Source organism: Elgaria multicarinata, chromosome 6, assembly GCF_023053635.1.
Source record: "Elgaria multicarinata webbii isolate HBS135686 ecotype San Diego chromosome 6, rElgMul1.1.pri, whole genome shotgun sequence".
Taxonomy (NCBI): Eukaryota; Metazoa; Chordata; class Lepidosauria; order Squamata; family Anguidae; genus Elgaria; species Elgaria multicarinata.
In genome coordinates this window covers 10,650,909-10,669,511 of record NC_086176.1, presented here as the reverse complement: position 1 = coordinate 10,669,511, position 18,603 = coordinate 10,650,909, and the positions used below count along the sequence as shown (strand labels likewise).

Sequence of the window (18,603 nt, the reverse complement as noted above, 5' to 3'; positions counted from 1 at the left end):
TTGTCTTCCTGAAGCTATTTTCAGGGGAAACACAAGAGGGTTACAAGTGGAAGAGGACGGCATCACTCTGAGGGCCGTTTCCAATGCCAGCCGTGGCCGCATGCCTAGGCTTGCCCAAGGTGGGCTGGATTTTCTGGCAGACAAAGCCTAATTCAAAGGGATGATCAATGGAAAAGAAAGCTGTATAAGGGCAGGCCTTGTTACCATCAGTCAGTTTGAGGAGGGCGGGTTCAGGAAGTGTGAGTCATCTGACATCATTTCCTCCGCAATCTGTATCAGCGGTTCGTCTCCTTCATCACTCGAACTGGGTGTTTTGTGCGGATCATAGAATCATAGAATAGCAGAGTTGGAAGGGGCCTACAAGGCCATCGAGTCCAACAACCGATGTCTTCTCTGCTGCGCCTGTCCCTATTATGGCTCTTCATTCTTCTATGTAAGAGATGGGGTGGGGTGGGGGGTGGAAACAGACAATAACTTGAAAGTGGCTGGAGGGAGCTATCGCTTCCCCCATGGCATACACCGGGGGAACGGGGAACGGTGCCCTTCTGGGCGTTTTTGGACCCCCACCTCCCAGTAGACCCACCCAGCATGGCCGCTGTGCCTGGGTGGATGAGCACTGTAGTCCAACAACATCTGGAGGGCCGTGTGTCCCTTCACCACACCTAGTGCCATTGTCCCCATGGTGTCTTCTAGCTAAACAGGTTTGGCAGGTTTTTAAAAAACAAACAAACACTGTTTATCAGAGGTGAACGTGGGATCATAGAATCATAGAATAGCAGAGTTGGAAGGGGCCTACAAGGCCATCGAGTCCAACCCCCTGCTGAATGCAGGAATCCACCCTAAAGCATTCCTGACAGATGCTTGTCCAGCTGCCTCTTGAAGGCCTCTAGTGTGGGAGAGCCCACAACTTCCCTAGGTAACTGATTGTACAGACCACAGGCAGTAATCTCTTTTTCAAATTATATTTGATTCTCAGTCTCGAGCCTTCGCAAACAGAGGCTGAATCAGAGAGAACAGGTCATGAATGGTGATTTGGAAAGAGAAGGGACATTTTCTTGCATTTTGAGTAGCCACTAGCTTTTGTTCCTGATCTTGATGTTACTGGTGTCACCCACAAGCCCCCTAACCTTTTCTTTCCTGTTCTCAACCCTTTGAGTGCCTTGCGATGGTCAGAAGCAGGTGCTGCTCTCCCAAATACCCAGGTGGGTACTCCGGCAGCCGGGCGGCACGACCCAAATAAAATGCTACCAGGACAACACAGATCACACCTGGATGTATTGGTATCAGCAAAAGGCAGCTGACCAGCCCTTGAAACTCATTGGCAGTCTAGCTAAAGGGGATTCAGCCGCCTTGGAAGGTGGATTTAAAGGCACGAAACTCATGATACAACCTGAAGAAGACAAGCACTGCTCACTGCAAATAACTGACCTGAGATCTGAGGACACTGCCATGTACTTCTGTGCCTCTAGCGATCACAGTGCTGAAAACTTCCAGGAGCTCCCTACAAAAACAGAGGTATAAGGCCAGTAGTTTGAGTGAATGACAGGACGGCTGAAGACAGATGTAAAATTTAAAGAGCGGTTACAGCAGGATCTTCACCCACTGTGAGAGCCTGGATTCACAACTGACATCTCGGAAATGCACACACCCCGACCAGGGCCAGTGCCAGACTATTTTGCGCCCTAGGCAGGTGAGCTGCTTTCACCCACCCACACCCACCCCAGCATACCTGGGCACAGGGTGCCATCTCGCCCGCCCAGCCAAAGCGAAGCCAGAACGCTGGGGTGAGGGGGCGGCTTCGGAACGCCGCGCCCGGTCGGGAGCCGCTCGGGGAGAGTGACTTCTGGGCACGCCGTTCCAAAGCTACCCACCCCAGCGTTCTGGCTTCGCTTCAGCTGGGCGCCCACCCAGCCAAAGCAAAGCCAGGACGCTGGGGTGGGGTTGGGGGCAGTGGTTTTGGAATGGCGTGCCCAGCCGGAAGCCACTCTGGGAGAGCGGCTTCTGGGTTCGGCGCCCCCCTTACCTTGGCGCTCTAGGCGGCTGCCTGAGTGGCCTCTATGGTAGCACCGGCCCTGACCCCGACTGGGCGTCTTCAGACGGGCGTTTTTTTTCATGCGATCATCATGGTTTGGTCACTGGTTTCCCCTCAAGCTTTACACGACCCCGTCGCCATGCAGTCGTTGTCTCATGTCTGCCCACCCCCTTTTGCGTGTTATTTTGCTGTGGGGAAAATACGGTATTTGGGGTGGTCCTGCAATGAAACCGCCATCACTTCCCCATGTAATCCTTCCATCGCGCTATGTCCTGCTTTGTGTGGGTGGTGCAGTTTTGACACCAGTACTGGCGAGGATCAGTTGGGGGCGTCTCCCCCCACCGCTCCTGCTAAGCTCCATATTTCAGGAACGCCCAAGCAGGTGGGCAATCGGGAGGGGATGATGGTTGCAACGGATGTGAGCAGAAGCAACCCGCTTCCACTTAATCCCCCAACTCAAACAAGAAAAGTGTTATTGTTGGAGTGTTTTCAGACATGAGCGAAATCGCATCACTGGGAAGCATGGACATAGCTGCAAAGGCACTCTTACAGGGACAATACTGAGTTGCACGTGGGGTTGGGGGAAGCGGACCTCTGAAGATTCAGACTTCGGAACTTGCAAAGAATCAGCGCCTAGCGATGGGATGGGGGCTGCTCTGCACATGCCTCTCAGGCCGTTGCTAGACCAGGGTTTAGCCCGGTGCAAGGCCCAGGCTCGTCCCTGTGCGTCCAGATGACGCACAGGGGATCCCAGGCTCAGGCAGGGGTAACCCTCCCTTGGCCCGGGATAACAGGCACTGTTTGTGGCCCAGTATTTCCCACAGTCTCGGGCTGAGCCCAAGACTGCGAGCATGTAGCCCATTCCACCGCTTTTCCCGGCTACCGCATTTACTCACAAGTAGCTGGGGAAAGCGGCGGACAGCGCACAGCGGAGCCCTGATGGCCGCAGGAGCGCTGCGGCCATCAGGGCAGGGTGGGGAGATGGGGGGGAAACGGAGCCAGGGGGGATGGGGGGGTCGGAGATCGCGGGGGATGGAGGGGAACTGGAGATCGCTGGGGGGTGTAATTGCGGCCAGGGTGGGGAAATCGGGGGCAGGGAACCCTGTTTTTAATTTTAAAAAACCTACCTTAGTTGCTGATGCGCTCCTGCACACCCGGCCCCTTTAACATATGAAACAAAATGGCCGACACAACGGGGCTTTCCTTTACCCCGTCGCGTCGGACGTGTGGATAGGAGCGACAGCCCGTGCTACTTTTAGCATGGGCTGGCCCCTCAACACACCCAGATTTTAAGGTAGGTCTAGCAAGGCCCTCGGAAAACTTTCAGCCCTTTCTATTTAATCCCACCCCCCAGGAGAGAAGTGGAACCCCCTTCCACTCAAGCCCCTCTACCAGTGTATATACAAACAAGGAAAATGTTCTTGTTTATTTTATAGGGACAATATTGACTTGCACAGGTGGGTGGGTGGCGGCAGATCTCCAGTGACGCAGATTTCTGAACCTGTGGGGAAGTGTTTTCTTTCACGCCAAGAGAGGGGAGGGGTGGACAACTGATAAGGCCCTGCCAGGCTCCACTCATCCTTGCAATAGTATTATGCATAAAAGGAAGAACCGGCTGTACAAAGACCCTGTTTAAATCCCCCAAAGAATCCAGAACAGGAAGAAGCGGATTGTGGAAGAAAATGCCCCCTCTGAGGACACTCACCAGAAAGATGGTCTGTTCCATTCTCCCATTTCAGGCACACTGTCTGCCGAGGAGGGGGAGGAGGAGAAGTGGTACATGTGCTCCTCTTACACCTTATTTAAAAAGCAAACCCTCTAAAAGCAATGCAAAATGTCTCTGGGGTCTGGAGAGTGTGTAGCTTTGTGACATCACAGATGCTAGCCAATCAGCACCCACCCCAGCTGGCTTTGTGTCTGTTTCAAACTCAGCCATGGAGAAAAGTGGCAGAACTGTTCTTTCTGAGAGAGAGAAATGGGAGAGTAAAAGAAACTTTGCTCTGGGAGAGAGAGAAAAGATATTTTTGTACTGCAGGCAGTTAGGGTGCTCCCAAAACAGCCTCCCAAAACAGCCTCTTTAAATATAACATCAGTCTTTCATTTTAGAGGGGAAATCATACTTTTAATAGAAAAACTCACACCCTCAGCAAACAAGACTGCAAATTGCGCGAGGTACTAGTTCCTCTCTATTTGGCCCTGGTTAGGCCTCAACTTGAGTATTGCGTCCAGTTCTGGGCTCCACAATTCAAGAAGGACGCAGACAAGCTGGAGCGTGTTTCAGGGGTCTGGAAACAAAGCCCTATGAGGAGAGACTGAAACAACTGGGCATGTTAGCCTGGAGAAGAGAAGATTGAGGGGAGACATGATAGCACTCTTCAAATACTTGAAATATTGTCACACAGAGGAGGGCCAGGATCTCTTCTCGATCCTCCCAGAGCGCAGGACATGGAATAACGGGCTCAAGTTACAGGAATTCCAACTCTACTATTCTATGATTCCCCACGAACCTTCATCAACTGCAGGGCTGCCCATCTCTTTGAGGTCTCCATGCTGTGATCTTATGGGACGTGTAGTCAATTCATGCATTATTATAACTGCTCACACAAGTGGTCCAGTCTTGTGAGCAGTGCAACGAATCAGGAGGGAACTTGCCCGTGTGTGTAGCTCCTCCCCCATGAACAGGAGAGTCAGATTGGCTGGAGTGCTGGGAAAGATGGTACCGCCCTTATCAAAAGTGGTTCCTTAAGAGTCAGTTCTTGCATATTTTAATCTCTGGAAGGTCTCTCAAAAGTTGGATGCTGCCATATGGAGGGCTCCTAGCACTAACCATCAAAAGGCAACGTGCAGCTCTTCAGACTTTTCCTTCTGTAAAAGCCTCGTCTGGAAGCAACCAAAACCAAAATGTTTTCCTTCCAGGTCTATGCTGAGCATTTAATATGAACACTTTGTAGTTATACAGAGCTTTTGAACTCAAAGACCAAGAAGAGCCCTGCTGGGTCACACCAAGGGCCCATTTGGTCCAGCACTGTTTCCACAAGGTTTACCCAGATGCCTGTGGGAATCCCACAAGGAGGATGCGAGGGCAAGAACAGCTTCCCAAACGACGAGTCTTAATATATAATCTTTGCAACAAGCCTATCTGTAGGCTGGTGTTCTTATTTCCATTTTGAAGAGGAACTAAAAATTTTCACTAAGGATTCTTCAGCTCATTGCTTCCACCCAGAGCCACTACAATACTGTTTTTGTTTGATTTATTTATTTATTTTGCTAAACAGTTTGTCCTTTTTTTTTGTTCTTGTTGACAGTTTTTCTTTAGATATTTAATTGCTCTGAACAGGAAAGTAGATACGTATCACTATCTGTATGTAGTTTCCTCAGCCATCATGGGCCCTTGAAGAGTTTTCTAAGCTATAGATACCAATTTGGCACGGCAGTAAGGAGAGGGAGGGGAAACACGGGCCGCTGTGGCTTCCTGACTAGAGAGGCCCTTTAGGAAATGCTGCATCTGCCTCCATGCCTTTGATGGCTCCTGCCAGTTCTGCTGTTCCTTGACTTAGCTGAAACCTTCATTTGGCTGTTGGTGCCTGCGGTGGAGTTCAGGGAGGAGCCCTTTCTGTACGAGACTAAATCATTGTGAGGACAGGGGGCCACAATGATTCATTTCTCCGAGAGGCCTTTACAAAAACCCTCCCTTGGTTAACGAATAGGATTTAGCCAGGCTTTCACTGCAGATATAACGCTGCAGAACTTTACAGGCTTCTTAGACTTTGAACCCTCCGTTATTCACAATACAAAACCCACTTGTAATCTTTGACTTAGTATAGCATTCATTTATTTCATTTCTAAAACGTTTGTTCCCAATCCACAGGGCTTTCAAAGAGGCTCAAAATACGTTAGATGTCTTTCTCCTTCATTTCTCTCCCTCTTCTCATTCATAATTCTCCACCACTCTGTCTCTCTCTCCTCTTATAAAAACAGAAACAAGACCCCTTTACAAACAGAAAATGGAGTGCCATCATTGATGTGACACACGTGAGGCTGAACGTGTGAAATCTAGTTGTGGTCCAGACCCATCAATTGAGGACCATTAATATAGAAGGCCATTTCCTGGCTAATTCCACAGATCTTGGAATTAGATTTGTCAACTTGACAGTCTTTTAGCATTTTAAAAAGCAATAAAGACTGATCTATTCTGGCAGGCCTATCCAGTGAAATGTTAGAATGTTTTAAGGATGTTTTAATCATGTATACTATGTTTTTAATCAGTTTTTATGTGTTTTATATTCACTGTTGTTCCCCGCCTTGATCCAAGTGGAGAGGCGGGTAAGAAATACATCATCATCATCATCATCATCTGTTCATTGGATTTCTTATGATAGGACAAGGCTGACTATACTTATATTCAATGAACAAAAAACCTACGGTTTATAAAACAACGTTAAGGCCCTACACTTTTCCACCAAGCACCAAAAAGCGGGGAAATTGGGAGTTAAGGCTCGCCAGCCTTAACGCCACATCCTCCCTAAGGAGGCAGAAAGTACCAGTGAAATTCTCATTCTGCCAAAGCAGATAAACCATGAGGACAGGATGGAGAATAGGATATGCAGAGGTGACTGTGGGGTTGTGGAAAACTGATGACGAACAACTTAGAGCCACCTACTTCTTTTTTTGTTTAGAGCAGCCCTTCCCCAACCTGGTGCCCTCCAAAGGTGTTGGACTGCAACGATCGATCATTGCAAGTCAGTATGTCCCATGGTCAGGAATGCTGGGACATCAGGATGGGGAACGTAGGGGGCGCCTCCAGGCAAGCCCCCCCCACCTCACCCCGCTTACCTGCTCTGTCGTCGTTGGGCCCGGCCTTGAACAGAACGCCCTGGTGCACCCAGAAGCAAGGCCACACTTGCAGCCTTGCTTCTGGGTGGACCCAGGGGCTCAATTCAAGCCTGGGCCAGGTGACGACGGAGCAGGTAAGAACCCCCACACACACACCTGGCCCCTTACCTGGACCTGCTGCTACCGCTGCACAAAGTGCAGCAGCTCCAGCCAACCCCCCTTCTGCCTGGCCCCTTACCTGGAGCTGCCACTGCACAAACTGTTGCGGTGGCAGCTCCAGGCAAGCCCCCCCTGCACCCCACCACTTACCTTCTCCGTCATGGCCTGACCCATGCTTGAATCGAGCCCCTGAGTCCACCCAGAAGCAAGGCTGCAGGTGCGGACTTGCTTCCGGGTGGACCAGGGCACTCGATTCAAGCCGGGGCCCAGCGACAACGGAGCAGGTAAGTGGGGTGGGCTGGGGTGGGGGCTTGCCTGGAGCCGTTGCTGCAGTTTGCACAGCAGTGGCAGTGGGTCTAGGTAAGGGGCCAGGCAGGAGGGGGTTGCTTACCTGCTCCATCGTCCCCAGGCCCAGGCTTGAATTGAGGTTCTGGATGGACCAGGGTGCTCAGTTCAAGTCCAGGCCCAGTGACAATGGAACACATAAGTGGGTTGGGGCTTACCTGGCAGCAGAGCCAGGCAGGAGGGGGTGGGGTTTCTTACCTGCTCCGTCGTCACAGTCCAACACCTTTGGAGGGCACCAGGTTGGGGAAGGGCTGCTCTAAACAAAAAAAGAAGTAGGTGGCTCTAAGTTGTTCGTCATCAGTTTTCCACAACCCCACAGTCACCTCTGCATATCCTATTCTCCATCCTGTCCTCATGGTTTATCTGCTTTGGCAGAATGAGAATTTCACTGGTACTTTCTGCCTCCTTAGGGAGGATGTGGCGTTAAGGCTGGCGAGCCTTAACTCCCAATTTCCCCGCTTTTTGGTGCTTGGTGGAAAAGTGTAGGGCCTTAACGTTGTTTTATAAACCGTAGGTTTTTTGTTCATTGAATTTCATGGCTTTTTATAAAGGATAACGAGCCCTTCCCTCTTTTAAATGCGGTTACTCTAGTATAGTTCCTGCAGCTTTCACTATTGTGATGAAAAGGAGATTTCACCAGGTTCTCCATATATACAAATGACACCTGGTGAAATTCCCTTTTCATCAGAACAGTGCACGCTGCAAGAGCTATACTAGAGTAATCAGATACAAAAGAGGTCAGGGCTTCTGCAGCTTGCACTGTTGTGATGAAGAGGGGATTTCACCAGGTTCTCCATATATACAAATGACACCTGCTGAAATTCCCTTTTCTATGCAACTGTTAAAGATACAGGAGCCCTGTGCTCCTTTTCATATGGTCACGGGCAGGGGGCTGGTGACTCCGATGTCAGTGAATCCATGGGTACATAAATCCTACAATCCTATGCAAGGTTAGACATAAAATCCTACAATTCTATGCATATACCCACGGATTCATAGACCCACTGACGTCGGAGTCACCAGCCCCACCTTGTGACCATATGCAAAGGAGTACAGGGCTCCTGCCTCTTTTACAGTTGCATAGAAAAGGGAATTTCAGCAGGTGTCACTTGTATTCATACAGCACCTGGTGAAATTCCCTCTTCATCACATCAGTGAAATCTGCAGGAGCTGTACTAGAGTGACTCCATTTAAAAGAGAGCAAGGCTCCTGCAGCTTTCACTGTTGTGATGAAGAGGAAATTTCACCAGGTTCTCCATATATACAAATGATATCTGCTGAAATTTATATTTATAAATATAACTGTAAAAAAATTATATTTTTTACTTAATTAACATTAAAGAATGCACAACCATTGTGCATTCTTTAATGTTAATTAAGTAAAAAATATATTTTTCTCCTGCACCTTTAACTGTGGTGATGAAGAGGAAATTTCACCAGGTTCTCCATATATACAAATGATATCTGCTGAAATTTATATTTATAAATATAACTGTAAAAAAATTATATTTTTTACTTAATTAACATTAAAGAATGCACAACCATTGTGCATTCTTTAATGTTAATTAAGTAAAAAATATATTTTTCTCCTGCACCTTTAACTGGTGTGATGAAGAGGGAACTTCACCAGGTTCCCCTCTGCTGAAATTCCCTTTTCTATGCAACTGTTAAAGATACAGGAGCCCTGTACTCTTTTGCATATGGCCTCCCTAGCCACATGAAAAGGAAAACAGGGCTCCTGTATCTTTAACAGTTGCATAGAAAAGGGAATTTCAGCAGGTGTCATTTGTATATATGGAGAACCTGGTGAAATTCCCTCTTCGTCACAACAGTTAAAGCTGCAGGAACCCTGCCGTCTTCATCAGATACAAAAGAGGCAAGGCTCCTGCAGCTTTAACTGTTGTGATGAAGAGGGAACTTCACCAGGTTCCCCTCTGCTGAAATTCCCTTTTCTATGCAACTGTTAAAGATACAGGAGCCCTGTACTCTTTTGCATATGGTCTCCCTAACCACATGAAAAGGAAAACAGGGCTTCTGCATTTTTAACAGTTGCCTAGAAAAGGGGATTTCAGGAGGTGCCATTTGTATATATGGAGAACCTGGTGAAATTCCCTCTTCGTCACAACAGTTAAAGCTGCAGGAACCCTGCCATCTTGAACAGATACAAAAGAGGCAAGGCTCCTGTGACTTTAATTGCTGTGATGAAGAGAGAATTTCACCAGGTGCTGCATACATACAAGTGACACCTGCTGAAATTCCCTTTTCTATGCAACTATTAAAAATACAGGAGCCCTGTACTCTTTTGCATATGGCCTCCCTAGCCACATGAAAAGGAAAACAGGGCTCCTGCATTTTTAACAGTTGCCTAGAAAAGGGAATTTCAGCAGGTGTCATTTGTATATATGGAGAACCTGGTGAAATTCCCTCTTTGTCACAACAGTTAAAGCTGCAGGAACCCTGCCGTCTTCACCAGATACAAAAGAGGCAAGGCTCCTGCAGCTTTAACTGTTGTGATGAAGAGGGAACTTCAGCAGGTGCTACATGCATACAAATGACACCTGCTGAAATTCCCTTTTCTATGCAACTATTAAAGATACAGGAGCCCTGTACTCTTTTGCATATGGCCTCCCTAGCCACATGAAAAGGAAAACAGGGCTCCTGCATTTTTAACAGTTGCCTAGAAAAGGGGATTTCAGGAGGTGTCATTTGTATATATGGAGAACCTGGTGAAATTCCCTCTTTGTCACAACAGTTAAAGCTGCAGGAACCCTGCCGTCTTCACCAGATACAAAAGAGGCAAGGCTCCTGCAGCTTTAACTGTTGTGATGAAGAGGGAACTTCAGCAGGTGCTACATGCATACAAATGACACCTGCTGAAATTCCCTTTTCTATGCAACTATTAAAGATACAGGAACCCTGTACTCTTTTGCATATGGCCTCCCTAGCCACATGAAAAGGAAAACAGGGCTCCTGCATTTTTAACAGTTGCCTAGAAAAGGGGATTTCAGGAGGTGTCATTTGTATATATGGAGAACCTGGTGAAATTCCCTCTTTGTCACAACAGTTAAAGCTGCAGGAACCCTGCCGTCTTCACCAGATACAAAAGAGGCAAGGCTCCTGCAGCTTTAACTGTTGTGACGAAGAGGGAATTTCACCAGGTTCTCCATATATACAAATGACACCTGCTGAAATTCCCTTTTCTATGCAACTATTAAAAATACAGGAGCCCTGTACTCTTTTGCATATGGCCTCCCTAGCCACATGGAAAGGAAAACAGGGCTCCTGCATTTTTAACAGTTGCCTAGAAAAGGGAATTTCAGCAGGTGTCATTTGTATATATGGAGAACCTGGTGAAATTCCCTCTTTGTCACAACAGTTAAAGCTGCAGGAACCCTGCCGTCTTCACCAGATACAAAAGAGGCAAGGCTCCTGCAGCTTTAACTGTTGTGACGAAGAGGGAATTTCACCAGGTTCTCCATATATACAAATGACACCTGCTGAAATTCCCTTTTCTATGCAACTATTAAAAATACAGGAGCCCTGTACTCTTTTGCATATGGCCTCCCTAGCCACATGAAAAGGAAAACAGGGCTCCTGCATTTTTAACAGTTGCCTAGAAAAGGGAATTTCAGCAGGTGTCATTTGTATATATGGAGAACCTGGTGAAATTCCCTCTTTGTCACAACAGTTAAAGCTGCAGGAACCCTGCCGTCTTCACCAGATACAAAAGAGGCAAGGCTCCTGCAGCTTTAACTGTTGTGATGAAGAGGGAACTTCAGCAGGTGCTACATGCATACAAATGACACCTGCTGAAATTCCCTTTTCTATGCAACTATTAAAGATACAGGAGCCCTGTACTCTTTTGCATATGGCCTCCCTAGCCACATGAAAAGGAAAACAGGGCTCCTGCATTTTTAACAGTTGCCTAGAAAAGGGGATTTCAGGAGGTGTCATTTGTATATATGGAGAACCTGGTGAAATTCCCTCTTTGTCACAACAGTTAAAGCTGCAGGAACCCTGCCGTCTTCACCAGATACAAAAGAGGCAAGGCTCCTGCAGCTTTAACTGTTGTGACGAAGAGGGAATTTCACCAGGTTCTCCATATATACAAATGACACCTGCTGAAATTCCCTTTTCTATGCAACTATTAAAGATACAGGAGCCCTGTACTCTTTTGCATATGGCCTCCCTAGCCACATGAAAAGGAAAACAGGGCTCCTGCATTTTTAACAGTTGCCTAGAAAAGGGGATTTCAGGAGGTGTCATTTGTATATATGGAGAACCTGGTGAAATTCCCTCTTTGTCACAACAGTTAAAGCTGCAGGAACCCTGCCGTCTTCACCAGATACAAAAGAGGCAAGGCTCCTGCAGCTTTAACTGTTGTGACGAAGAGGGAATTTCACCAGGTTCTCCATATATACAAATGACACCTGCTGAAATTCCCTTTTCTATGCAACTATTAAAAATACAGGAGCCCTGTACTCTTTTGCATATGGCCTCCCTAGCCACATGGAAAGGAAAACAGGGCTCCTGCATTTTTAACAGTTGCCTAGAAAAGGGGATTTCAGCAGGTGTCATTTGTATATATGGAGAACCTGGTGAAATTCCCTCTTTGTCACAACAGTTAAAGCTGCAGGAACCCTGCCGTCTTCACCAGATACAAAAGAGGCAAGGCTCCTGCAGCTTTAACTGTTGTGATGAAGAGGGAACTTCAGCAGGTGCTACATGCATACAAATGACACCTGCTGAAATTCCCTTTTCTATGCAACTATTAAAGATACAGGAGCCCTGTACTCTTTTGCATATGGCCTCCCTAGCCACATGAAAAGGAAAACAGGGCTCCTGCATTTTTAACAGTTGCCTAGAAAAGGGGATTTCAGGAGGTGTCATTTGTATATATGGAGAACCTGGTGAAATTCCCTCTTTGTCACAACAGTTAAAGCTGCAGGAACCCTGCCGTCTTCACCAGATACAAAAGAGGCAAGGCTCCTGCTGCTTTAACTGTTGTGATGAAGAGGGAACTTCAGCAGGTGCTACATGCATACAAATGACACCTGCTGAAATTCCCTTTTCTATGCAACCATTAAAGATACAGGGAACCCCCCCACCCTGGGGGGGCCACCCTGGCCCCACCGCCGGCGCCGCAGGATCTACAGCAGCGGTGGCGGGGCCAGGAAGCGAAGCTACCCCACCCCACCCGCGCCGCACACCAGCACTCACCATCTTCCTCCTTCCAGGTCTGTCGGGAAATGGAATTCCCTGCCGTAAACAGAGGTGACGCAATAGGCCTTTGCGACACTTCTGTTTACGTCAGAGAACTCCATTTCCCGACAGACCTAGAAGGAGGAAGAAGGTGAGTCCCTCCTCTCTCCCCCCCCACGGCTAGGGCCCCCTCCATTCCCCTCCCCATCGCACCGGCGTGGCCTACTCTCGCCCCGCCGCCACCGCCCCCGCTGGATCTAAGGCGCAGGCAGTGGTGGCGGGGCTTGAGAAGGCCCCAAACCCCTCCTGCGCAGGGCGGCCCGGCCTACCCTCATCTGCCGCCGCCCCCCCCCCACACCCCCCCCCCACTGAGGGTAGGCCGGGCCGCCATGCGCCCGAGGGGTTTGGGGCCTTCTCTGACCCAGCCGCCGCCGCCGCGGAGGCAGTGGCGGCGGGGCTTGAGAAGGCCCCAAACCCCTCCGGCGCAATGCGGCCCGGCCTACCCTCATCTACAGCCGCCGCCGCTGCCCCCCCCCCCACACCCCCCCCACTGAGGGTAGGCCGGGCCGCCATGCGCCGGAGGGGTTTGGGGCCTTCTCTGACCCAGCCGCCGCCGCCGCCGCGGAGGCAGTGGCGGCGGGGCTTGAGAAGGCCCCAAACCCCTCCGGCGCATGGCGGCCCGGCCTACCCTCATCTACAGCCGCCGCCGCCGCCGCCCCCCCCCCACTGAGGGTAGGCCGGGCCGCCATGCGCCGGAGCGGTTTGGGGCCTTCTCTGACCCAGCCGCCGCCGCCGCGGAGGCAGTGGCGGCGGGGCTTGAGCAGGCCCCAAACCCCTCCGGCGCATGGCGGCCCGGCCTACCCTCATCTGCCGCCGCCCCCCCCCCACACCCCCCCCCCACTGAGGGTAGGCCGGGCCGCCATGCGCCCGAGGGGTTTGGGGCCTTCTCTGACCCAGCCGCCGCCGCCGCGGAGGCAGTGGCGGCGGGGCTTGAGAAGGCCCCAAACCCCTCCGGCGCAATGCGGCCCGGCCTACCCTCATCTACAGCCGCCGCCGCTGCCCCCCCCCCCACACCCCCCCCACTGAGGGTAGGCCGGGCCGCCATGCGCCGGAGGGGTTTGGGGCCTTCTCTGACCCAGCCGCCGCCGCCGCGGAGGCAGTGGCGGCGGGGCTTGAGAAGGCCCCAAACCCCTCCGGCGCATGGCGGCCCGGCCTACCCTCATCTACAGCCGCCGCCGCCGCCGCCCCCCCCCCCACTGAGGGTAGGCCGGGCCGCCATGCGCCGGAGCGGTTTGGGGCCTTCTCTGACCCAGCCGCCGCCGCCGCGGAGGCAGTGGCGGCGGGGCTTGAGAAGGCCCCAAACCCCTCCGGCGCATGGCGGCCCGGCCTACCCTCATCTACAGCCGCCGCCGCCGCCGCCCCCCCCCCACTGAGGGTAGGCCGGGCCGCCATGCGCCGGAGCGGTTTGGGGCCTTCTCTGACCCAGCCGCCGCCGCCGCGGAGGCAGTGGCGGCGGGGCTTGAGAAGGCCCCAAACCCCTCCGGCGCAATGCGGCCCGGCCTACCCTCATCTACAGCCGCCGCCGCCGCCCCCCCCCCACTGAGGGTAGGCCGGGCCGCCATGCGCCGGAGCGGTTTGGGGCCTTCTCTGACCCAGCCGCCGCCGCCGCGGAGGCAGTGGCGGCGGGGTTAGAGAAGGCCCCAAACCCCTCCGGCGCAGGGCGGCCCGGCCTACCCTCATCTGCCGCCGCCGCCACCGCCGCCGCCGCCCCCCCCACCCCCCACCCCCGCCGCCGCCCCCCCCCCCGCCGCCGCCCCCCCCGCCCCCCACCCCCACGCCGCGCTGGGAGAGAGGAGGGGCCGCCGCCGCCCCCCCCCCCACGCGCGCACGCCGGAGGAGAGCAGGGACTTACCTTGCTTTCTTCCTCGTGGCTGGGTCTGGCCGGAAATGTACTTCCCTGCCGGAAAAGGAAGTGACGTCACTTCCGGCAGGGAAGTACATTTCCGGCCAGACCAGCCACGAGGAAGAAAGCAAGGTAAGTCCCTGCTCTCCTCCGGCGTGCGCGCGTGGGGGGGGGGCGGCGGCGGCGGCGGCTACCCTGGCCGGGAAGCGCCGCTGGTGAGTGTGTGTGTGTCTGTGTGTGATTGATTGATTGCCTAGCCTCCGGCCGCTGCCGCAGTTGGCAGCAGCGGAGACCAGGTAATCAATCACACACTCACGCACACACACACACACACACCAGCGGCGCGGTCCTTCTCTGCCCTCGCCGCTGCCGCAGTTCGAGCGGCGGCGAGCCTAGAGAAGGTCCCCCTGCACCCCCAACCCACCGACGCGGGCCCCCCTCTCCTCCCCCCCTCCGCCCAAGTCGGCTGCAGACCCGGGCCTGCAGCCGACGGACAAGGTGAAACCGGGGGGTGGGGGGCGACTTCCCCCCCCCCCGATTTCCCCCCTCCCGCTACGCCTGGGCCCGCTGCTGCACGAATGCAGCAGCGGCTCCAGGCAAGCTCCCCTCACCCCACTTACCTGACCGGTCGGGGATGAGCGCCGGCCGCGCTCTCCCTGCTCTCCGTCTCTCTCTGGGGATTCTGAAGCTCACGCGCATGCGTGAGCTTATCAGATTCCCCATTGAGAAACATGGGATTTTAAAAAATTAATTAAAAATTGATGGAACGGTCTTTTAAAAAAAGAAAGGCCATTCCATCAATCGGATGGATAGGGGAATTTAATCCTCGTTATAGATTGCTCCGGGAGGCTTCCCCTTTTGCGCTACAGCTGCGCAAAAAAAAAGTCGCCACCCCCGAGCAAAACAAAGCAGATTGTGACGGACAGAGTTTCTCTCCCTTTTTCTCCTTTAAACTCCCACCCAGACCTCAATATTTCAGGAATCTCCCTGAAACGCGCAGGGAATGTAAAGCCAGCATTTCTTTCTGGCAGTACCCCGCGTTTCAGAAAGATTCCTGAAATATTTTTCATTTTAGGACCCTAAATTCCCCTTCCCCCCCCGCTAAAAAATTATAATGGTAGAATGCTCAGATTACTGACGGGCCTTAACATACAGCAGCCACGACTGTGGCTGCTGTAATTCTGCTCATCGGACAAGGAAAAAGACCCTGCTACCCCAATCCCCATTAAGTTTCTTGCTGTGGGTGGATTAGACCATCATCTTTCTGCGCAGTTATCATCACCGTAGGGTAAGTTTTGAAGTGGCCACTGTGTCGTTCGTAGTCTTTTAAACTGGCTGTTAATCACCATGTCACCCCCTCACAGTGACTCGCTTCCCTATTCTAGGAATCTCTCCCTGAGGGAATAGCATTATGGACACCCAGCTCTGAAAGCAAGCTGTAAATGATATTAGTGCGCCTGGTAACACCGTGTTCCCACAATATCCTGTATTTTTGAGGAGGGACTCGACTCACTGTCCTAGGTAAGTCATTTTCAACAATGGCTTGAAGTGATTTAATAGCAGACAGTTCCTTATTTATTTTATTTTATTTATTTATTTATTACATTTTTATACTGCCCAATAGCCGAAGCTCTCTGATTCCTTCTGTCCAGGGAACTATTATTCTGCCAGGGTAAGGTAGGGTGACCCCATGAAAAGGAGGACAGGGCTCCTGTATCTTTAACAGTTGCATAGAAAAGGGAATTTCAGCAGGTGTCCTTTGTATAAATGGAGAACCTGGTGAAATTCCCCTCTTCATCACAACAGTTAAAGCTGCACGTGCCCTGCCCTCTTTTAAATCTGGTCACTCTAGTATAGCTCCTGCAGCTTTAATTGTGGTGATGAAGAGGGAATTTCACCAGGTTCTCCATATATACAAAGGTCACCTGCTGAAATTCCCTTTTCCATATAACTGTTAAAGATACAGGAGCCCTGTCCTCCTTTCCATATGGTCACCCTAGGTAAGGAACCTTTCTCAGCACCCTCACCAAACTACCATGACCTGGTTACGTTGGAGGAAGCCATGGCAGTTAAACTGTTACAAGACCAAAATAGGTTTGTAAGTGTTGTTTCTACCTTTTCAGTCGGAACAAATCCCATGTTCCTACACCACTGCAGCGAGATTGTGTCCTCCGCTCTGTTCTCCACTGCCTTAAATTTAAACATATAGAAGATGACTTTTCAAACCCACGTCCTCACCTCTGGACTCCTATAGAACCAAAGAATATATTATTTGAAGCACCACCCTCCGCCACTCCACTTGTCTTAAAAATCCAAGTGATAGTATTAGATAAGAAGGGGATATAAAGTGAATGGTGTGAGATCAGTTACCTAGGGAGTTTGTGGGCTCTCCCACACTAGAGGCCTTCAAGAGGCAGCTGGACAACCACCTGTCAGGGATGCTTTAGGGTGGATTCTTGCATTGAGCAGGGGGTTGGACTCGATGGCCTTGTAGGCCCCTTCCAACTCTGCTATTCTATGATTCTATGAAACAGGTAGGTAAAAGCAACCAAGAGTTCTGGGGCTTTCATGGGGCAGACCCAATGACATTACATGCATGATGTAGTTGGCAGGTATATACAGGTATATATGAATCTATGGATAGAAATAAAGAAGTTTGCAAGGATTAGGCCAAAAAGGCCTTGAAATAGAACAGACAGCAGTAGTTCTGTCTGCCTCCCATTACTACGGCTAGCTACCCTTTGCATTTCATTACCTTTTGACCCGTTTTCTCAGTGCTTATCTCTCAAATGATAATAACCCTTCATGCGTCTGATGAAGTAGGCTCTAATCTACAAAGGTTTATGACATAATAAATCCGTTTGTCTAACCCGGCCGACCCTCTGGAATGCGTTTGCTAAGGTATCTTCCCCACTTCTACCACATTTATCTTTGGAGAAACAGAATGGAGTTCAGCTGAAATGACGTGAGATCAAGAGTTTGAATAATGAGGTTCCGGGGAGTGCGTTAGAGAGAAATCTTCTGGAGGTAGCCACTGATTCAGTCCATTCTTATTTGCATCAAAAGATAAGAAGATCCACTTTGTTGATCTGTGTATTTATCTTGTGCAGAATGAGGTAACTCATGAAATAACTCATGCGTGAGCTTTTAAAACAACCCGTCTTAACCAGATAACTTCTCTTGGAAATTTATTCTTGTAACTCTGTTTGACACTGTGTCAGAGAGAGCTGAATTTTGGCCAAGGAACCAGGCTGATGGTGGTAGGTAAGTTCTCCTGTGATTGTTCTGTTCAATAGTAGTAAATGGGAACACCGGGGGGGGGGGCTTTCCCTTGCAGGAGCTCCATTAAAATGAATGGGATACATGCAAGAGAATGGTAGTACTTGCTCAGGAGAATGCCCCGATGGGTTGTCCCCAAGGCCATATCACACCCCACTTCGCAAGAAGCTGAAACATCTCTTTCCCTGGCTCCCAAAATAAACTGGGTTCTATTGAGAGTGTTTTGGGATCCAGACTGAAAATAGAAGTAAGTAGATATAGGCCTCTTAATTTATAATCTGAATCAAACATTGTAAATGGACAGGCTATAATTTCAACCCGCAAGTAGCAAGGTCCAGCAAGGTCAGCAAGGTGTCGTGCCAGAGGGACACTTTGAGATGGAGGTGACTGGGGATGGGCCAAAAAATCCTCGCCTCCGCCCCATCCCTCAGTGTTTCCACGCTTACGGTTGCTTCTTCCCCATTCCTCTTGCACTGTTCAGTTGGCATCTGAGGAGCCGAGCCTGACTCCTAGTTGGGACTGTCTCGGCCCCACAGCCTTCCAGTTGCTGGCCCTAGCTTTCCTAGTCAGGAAAAGAAAAGAGAGAGAGAGATCAGCGCAGGCAGCACCCACCTGAGGAAACGCCGTTCTTCTAGGTGGTGGTTTTCTTACTGTGCTCCAGCTCTACAGCTTCCTTCGGAAAGGGAACTCGACTTACAGTGCTTGGTAAGAGAAACCCATGCTTGTTTTAGCCAGTACTGAATTTGAAAATTGGATCAAATTCTGAGAAAGGTTTGGCAAAGACAGAGGACCTGGAATGTATGGTTTTCTTTGTTTAAGGGTTGTTTAAAATGAACTAGGAATGTGCAAA

The 18,603-nt window shown here is 50.7% G+C and overlaps 1 protein-coding gene across 1 annotated transcript in view; it reads left to right on the top strand.

The window, feature by feature from the left end:
- Positions 1–384: 384 nt before the first annotated feature.
- LOC134400145 (M1-specific T cell receptor beta chain-like) overlaps positions 385–18,603 on the top strand; it is a 38,030-nt gene continuing 19,811 nt past the window's right edge. The window contains exons 1-3 of the mRNA XM_063128434.1: positions 385–433; positions 1,157–1,515; positions 18,415–18,458. Coding sequence (XP_062984504.1) covers positions 385–433; positions 1,157–1,515; positions 18,415–18,458 — 452 coding nt within the window. The remainder of the gene's footprint in view (positions 434–1,156; positions 1,516–18,414; positions 18,459–18,603) is intronic.